Source organism: Lampris incognitus, chromosome 9 (assembly GCF_029633865.1).
Source record: "Lampris incognitus isolate fLamInc1 chromosome 9, fLamInc1.hap2, whole genome shotgun sequence".
Taxonomy (NCBI): Eukaryota; Metazoa; Chordata; class Actinopteri; order Lampriformes; family Lampridae; genus Lampris; species Lampris incognitus.
The window spans coordinates 55873416-55880681 of record NC_079219.1 but is presented as its reverse complement, the minus strand read 5'-3'; the positions used below and the strand labels follow the sequence as shown (position 1 = coordinate 55880681).

At 48.5% G+C, this 7266-nt stretch overlaps 1 protein-coding gene across 2 annotated transcripts in view; it reads left to right on the top strand.

Moving 5' to 3' along the window:
- The window catches only part of ptpn3 (protein tyrosine phosphatase non-receptor type 3), an 18307-nt gene extending 14918 nt beyond the window's left edge, over positions 1 to 3389 (top strand). For both annotated transcript variants that reach the window (XM_056286427.1, XM_056286426.1), the window contains 3 exons: positions 695 to 837; positions 1912 to 2047; positions 2502 to 3389. In XM_056286427.1, the coding sequence (XP_056142402.1) occupies positions 695 to 837; positions 1912 to 2047; positions 2502 to 2579 (357 nt within the window). In that variant the 3' untranslated portion in view covers positions 2580 to 3389. The remainder of the gene's footprint in view (positions 1 to 694; positions 838 to 1911; positions 2048 to 2501) is intronic.
- Positions 3390 to 7266: the final 3877 nt, after the last annotated feature.

Below are 7266 nucleotides of genomic sequence, written 5' to 3'. Positions count from 1 at the left end.
TTGTGCGGGCGTCTCCGTAATGAAGTTTGTCTGCGCGCTAAGAGTCAGGACGCAGCCGGTGCATCGGATCGTCCAATCGAAGCGCCTGTTTTCCACATTAGCCTCCACCGTGGAAAAGATAAATAAACAGATAATGCTCAAGGAGGCATGAAGTTTGCATACACAGAGACACACACACACACATATATGCACACACACACATACACAAATACTGCTGTGCTGGCCCATCTGTTCCTCTGGCGGAGTGAGTTAATCCCGGCATGGAGTCACAGGCCACACGGCCGTTACATACTCTAAACTCAAACCGCACTCCTCTCCTTGTTCTTCGTTTCAGCTCTAGCCCCCCTCTTTCCACCCTCTGTCCATCCCTCTCTCATCCCTCTCTCATCTTGTCATCATCCGCCCATGCCCCTCATTCCCCTCTTAACCTCTGCTCTGCCACGTCCACTGGTGACTTCCAGTTTGCTGTACTCTCCTCTCCTGTTTCCCCACTGCCCTCATGTGATCTTGTTATTTGTCTCCCCAAATGGCCAGGAGTGTCCGCCATGAACGGGTAAGGCGACGGCGTGCGTCTCTCGTTGGCTAGCAGTGTTGTGTTTTCATCGAATTTTAAATACATGCGTGCTGGAATGTCATCTTCTCCCATTTTCTCTCCTTTGTGTGTGTGTTTGTGTGTGTGTGTACATACACTTAGCGGGGCGAGGAGCGTGCAGTCACACATCTTCAGTATGTTGCATGGCCGGATCATGGTGTGCCAGATGACCCCTCTGACTTCCTGCAGTTTGTAAGCTCTGTCAAAGAGAGGAGAAGAGAGGAGCCATTAATGGTACACTGCAGGTAGGATAAACACACACACACACACACACACACACACAGGATTTTGTTTTTCCCTTTTTCTCCCCAATGGTATCCAGCCATTACCCCACGCTTCCGGTCGCTGCTCCGCCCCCTCTGCCGATCCGGGGAGGGCTGCAGACTACCACATGTCTCCTCCCATACATGTGGAGTCGCCAGCCGCTTCTTTTCACCTGACAGCGGGGAGTTTCGCCAGGGGGATGTAGCGCGTGGGAGGATCACGCTATTCCCTCCCCGACTGACCAGAGGAGGCGCTAGTGCAGCGACCAGGACACATACCCGCATCCAGCTTCCCACCCGCAGACACAGCCGATTGTGCCTATAGGGACGCGCGACCAAGCCGGAGGTAACACGGGGATTCGAACCGGCGATCCCCGTGCTGGCAGGCAACGGAACAGACCGCCATGCTGCCCGGACGCCCTCACACACAGGATTTAATAGCTTTGCTCGTGTGCACATAACACACCGAATATGAAAGCTTGGCGATACAAAATATTGACGGTGCTTTACTCTGTAGATGAGATTTCATCATTGGCAATTGAGGCAAAGGCCTAGCCGGGGTATAAATAACAGTACTTCCTCCAAATATGGCGAGTGCCAATAATTGCTGACACACAACAGTCTCTTGCCAACGACTTCACCCTGTTCTTTGGCATTCTTGCCAATTGTTAGCCCCTCACCGGTAGTCTGTGGACATTGCCCAGGCTACTAAATATTAACACTTGGCGTCCCAGGCTGTGAGATAGCAGTTATGAGGCTCGTGTTTTATTGCTTGAGCAAGGAAGGTTTCCTCTCTAGACTGCAGTCAAAAGTAAAACACACTTCCCTCCTCATGAACGGCAATTACATTAGCGGTGTTTGCTGCAGTGATGCTTGCTTGAACATGACGGATGAAACGTAGTATGTCCTCAGTTAGCAAGTCAATGATGCTGTCATGTCTGCCATGTGAAGCCCTTTGTGAACAAACTGGAAACACACACACACACAGCCCCCACATTTGACACATTACACACATGCTCTGTACTCCCATTTAAAATTTTCATGTCATGATTTCAGCGCCGGGATTGGACGCACCGGTGTTCTCATCACCATGGAAACGGCGCTGATGCTGTTAGAGAAGGGTCAGCCTGTGTACCCGCTGGACATCGTCCAAACACTGAGAGACCAGCGAGCCATGATGGTCCAGACCACGGTACCGGAGACACACAACACCTAGCCGTTAGCCTTCACTTGGTGCCACGGAAGCTAATGGCGGTTTTTAATGCTGCACGTAGCGGCGTGTTCTCTGTCGGCTGCGACCTTTTGTTCATCCGGGGAAACTTGCTTTGCTTCAGGGCATCTCAAAAGTAGTTGTTGATAAGTAGGGGGAATGTGAGTGTTACTCAATCGTTTAAGAGCCTTGGGGATTTGGGTAACAAGCCTGGTACTGTAACCCCTTCTAACACTTATCATTCTTCTGCGGTTCTTGTTGTTAATGGGAGGCGGAACTTGTTCTTTTGTCATATCCACTAATTTTGTGTCGATTAAACATGCAAACTAGATATGAATATATAAGTATCAACTCATTTTAAGGCAAGGATGTTAAGAAAAACCCCACTGCCACTCTTAAACTAACACATTGTGTGTGCGTGTGTGTGTGTTTCCAGTGTCAGTTCCAGTTTGTGTGCGAAGCTCTACTGCGGGTCTACAAAGAGAAACAGGAGGGGTCCGCAGCGCCGCCATAGCCCACCCCTCCTCACTGCCAGCTCGCCCCAGTGGGACCGGAGAAGGCTCCCTTAACAGTCCAGCCTCATTCCACAGCTTGACCACTCCCAGAGATCCGCTACAATCACTCCTGCGGGACCAACGTATCGACTGGATAATAAAAGTGCACAGATCACCTCCGGTGCACGGCCCTCTGATCTGCATAGCCTAGATTCGATTGAAGAACGTGAATCTCGTACCTCCACTGGCGGCTAACAGTACAGTAACCGCATGTTAACTGATTAGAAAACTGATTTCAGCTGCTGCCTTTTGTCTGAGAGGCCGGCCGGGACTGATGCCACACTGCCAAGAGTGCCTCTACTCCTCTAACACTAAGCTACATAGCCCGCCGCGGAGCTTCTGTCCAGTCCTCAGGTACCCCTTCCCCTGCTGATTCCCTTTGCAACCATATGGGGCCCCGCTTGTGGTTACTCAGCCAATCACGTTACAGCGTTCGACCAAATCTGGCAGAACGGAAGTGCTGATTGGTTTCGTTAAGTGCAAGATGGCTGAAGGGTTGCAAGAAAACCTGCGGGACAGGAGGTCGGGGAAATACCGGCAAAGACCGGCGGACCGAGCGGAGCGACAAGAACAAGGCCAAGATAGTTACCGTCTCTATAGTTTACCCGCGTTTCTGTCTTGAGATGGAAGCGTGTGCGAAGCCTTAGACGGCAGTAGCGGATTAGGTCACTGCAGCAGCACACACAGCTCGCCAGAGGAGCACTGAACCGACCATTGTACCAATCACCCTTAAATTATTGAGACGCTAAATAAACCGAATGATTTATACTGACGGGAGCTCTAATCTGTTTTTCTCTCTGCCGGTTGTGAATGTCACCCTCTTCTTCAGAGTTACTGCCGTCGATAAAAAGGGTAACTGGTATTCAAGGATTAGATGCTTTTTAAGGGAGGATATATGGGAGATGGGGATGACTATGTATTTGTGGTAGTTTCCCATCTGCTGAACTGAGCACGTTACAGTATGGCACCACTCCTTGGTAGGTTTTCAGACTATTACAACAACCAAAAAGTGATTGATTGCGGGTGCTCATCTAAAAGGACAAAATGTTTTTTTTCCTATTTTCTTCCTGACAAAAAAAGCTTAATTACTGTCAAATGGGGATTTTTTGCAGACCTTTCTGCACACCAAAACTCTAAACTATCTTGCCCTACTGATGTTCAATACACACAAGTTACCATTTGAAGCCAGCAGTCTTAACGTTTATCGAAGTTTTATGCAATGCCAAGACGCGTCAGTAGAATGTCATGTAGGGTTTTGTTAAAGTCAGGTATTTGGTAAAGGTCACAGTTGAAATCATCATAATTTAGCTGAGTATATTTACTTATGTATTTTCTATCTTTTGGTGGGGGGCATTAAACTTGGGGGCGTCCACTTCAGGGTTGCATCAACCGAGGATTTTCCGGAATTGACGGAATTTTTAAAAGCGACATTTCCAGTTGCCGTCAGTCAATTTGAGGGAATCGGCGTGAGGACTTGGCTTTGTTGGCTTTTTGAGAAAACTGATTTTATGGGCCGATCTGTCAAGGGGGAGGGGGGGGTCTGTGATTTTTAGCTTTTTTTATTTTCATTAACTGCCAAATACAAGTAGGCCTATATACATATAGTATGCTATACAAGTTGACCATCTTTGATCAAAGCAGTATGAAAACGTATTTTAGTGAATTTGGGGGGCAGTCGCCAAAGGTGGGACGCGAACTCGTGGTTTCCACTCCGCAAGCGACAACGTTAACCAGTCGACTAAAGGGTGTGACCCGTTAGTCAAGGACCAACGTGTCTCCTTATCCATGCACGTTACAGTATGCTACGTAGCTATTTTGCTGTCTATATATAGCAGGCTATAGCCTATTCGCCATTTTATCTTTCCATAACTCATAATTTCTGCTGAGCTCAGTCCTGTTGCGGCGCTGGCATTTAGCATTATAGGCTAATCCACACGTAGCTGCACAAATGCAACGCACAATACAATATAGCCTATGTACAATGTACACAATACAATATGGCCTATGTACAGTGTACACAATACAATACAGCCTATGTACAGTGTACACAAGTCAATACCGCCTATGTACAGTGTACAGTGAGGTGGCCGTTCACAGCGCGTCTGAAAACACAGATGTCGTCATTTCCTGTCATTCCCCACGGTCGCCATCTTTGCTCTGTACCGCAACAGAAGACGGGATAGCCTGGCGCGCGGCCCTCCCGCCCGTCATCGCTGGGGGCAAATGGAGGCGGCGGCGCAGTAATGGCGGTCGCCGTTCGGTAGGGGTGGGTATCTTTTCAACTTTATCGATTCCGATTCTGCTTATTGAATCCGGTCCTTATCGAATCTCGGTTCTGATTCTAATATTTTTTTGGAGAGGAGGGGGGGGAACAAATATTTCAAGAACTAAAATTAGCCTACGTTTATGATGATGATGATGATGATGATGAAGATGATGGCCGCCGCCAACTATACGGGGTGAAAAGGTGTGTGTGTTTGTAATTAGCGAGTTATAAAGCTTAGTCACTCTTTAAACGGATGTGTATATCTCTTGGGTCTTGCTGTCTGGTATGTATTTGGTTTCGCCGTGTCTTATTCCATGTTTGATTATGTTTAACCATGTTTTACGGTTAACAAAAACCCTGTGGTGGCCCGGCGGCCTGCCCGGGGCGTCTCCCCGCCTGCCGCCCGGTGGCTGCTGGGATATGGGCTCCAGCATCCCCGCCACCCTGAGCGCAGGATAAGAGGTTTGGATAATGGATGGATGGATGGACAATGTACAGTAGTGTCCACACTATATAGTAAACACTAGCAGAACCCCGCTACAATGTAGCGGTTTGGTTATCCGCCCGTCTAAATCTCCCTCCTCCTCTTCATCCTGCCAGCTAACCGCCTCCCCCCTGCCCCTAAACCCCCCCCACTCCAACTCCCTCCCCCCCCAAATGCTCAGAATCATCTGAAATGCCGAGAAAAGTGGTTTTTAGCCATTTTTAGAAAATGCATACTTTGCACAATTATGCATAATTTTAATTTTCTGCTATTTTTCTGGTCCTCTCTGGAACAATACCTACCAACTCCCCAAAAAATTAGGATCATAAGTGCATTTTTGCAAAAATGCATATATTTTGCATAATGCCAAAATATTGCTAAGTCCCAGAATTTTTTTTTATATAGGTGAAAAAAATCAAAGGTGCTCAGAATCAACTGAAATGCCGAGAAAAGTGGTTTACCCCCCCACTCCAACTCCCTCCCCCCAAATGCTCAGAATCATCTGAAATGCCGAGAAAAGTGGTTTCTAGCCATTTTTAGAAAATGCATACTTTGCACAATTATGCATAATTATTTTAATTTTCTGCTATTTTTCTGGTCCTCTCTGGAACAATACCTACCACCTCCCCAAAAAATTAGGATCATAAGTGCATTTTTGCAAAAATGCATATATTTTGCATAATGCCGAAACATTTCTAAGTCCCAGAATTTTTTTTTTATATAGGTGAAAAAATCAAAGATGCTCAGAATCATCAAATGCCGAGAAAAGTGGTTTACCCCCCCCACCCCAACTCCCTCCCCCCAATGCTCAGAATCATCTGAAATGCCGAGAAGTGGTTTTAAGCCATTTTTAGAAAATGCATACTTTGCATATTTATGCATAATTATGCATAATTTTAATTTCCTGGGATTTTCCCCTTACTCTCTGAGACAATACCTACCACCTCCAAAAAGAATTAGGATCATAAAATGCTTTAGTTTTCGGTCCCGCTATCTACACTAACACCACACACACACACACACACACACTAACACCACACACACACACTAACACCACACAACACACACACATTGTGAAAATACAGGAGTAGATTACAGCTCCCAGCCCCTGATTACTTTCCGCCGACGAACCATCGCCGCAGACAGGTGGCGCTAGTTCACCGGGGCGCTCATGGGTCGACCAGTCAAGCGAGGAGGGGGGAGGGAGAAAAAAAAAAGTTTGTTCTGCGCCGTGTTTTTTCACGCATGCGCAGAACATGCTGTTTGTCCAGTTTCGCTGGTTGACTTTTTACCTGTGAGGTACGCGGACCAGTTTCGGTTACCGGTAAAACAACAAAAACCCAAACTCGAGGATCACCGGGGTCAAGGGGTGTAAAGGCTGGGTCCCTGTGCACGCCGACCTCCCCCCCCTCTTCCTCCTCCTCCTCCTCCTCCGTCCGTGACACAGGGGTCCCCACTGCGGAGCGGGGAGACGGGAGTTCTCCGGGATTTCGGAGTCGGTGCGCAACAGCGGGCGGCAGGTGCACGGGAGGAGGAGGAGAGAGGGGGAGGAGGAGGAGGAGGAGAGAGGAGGAGGAGGTGGTTGTATTTCCGCGAAGTTCTCTCCCGAGACCCGAGCGAATGAACGAAAGTCGACCCGGTCTGTCAACCCGAGCGGTGTAAAAAAAAAATAATAAAAAAAACCTCGTTAGTTTTAAATTAGTATGCGCGTGAGGGCTCCTTCTCGCCGCCGACATCCGGTTTGAGGAGCGAGATCGGCAGCCTCTTAAGTGGCTTGACTCCTCGCGCCGGGGAGGTGCAGGCTGCGGGACCTCCGTTCCCACTCGCACGGTCCGGTTGGTCTTTTTTGCCCCCCCTCCCCCTCCCCCCCTCCTCCCCCTCCTCCTCCCCTCCTGCT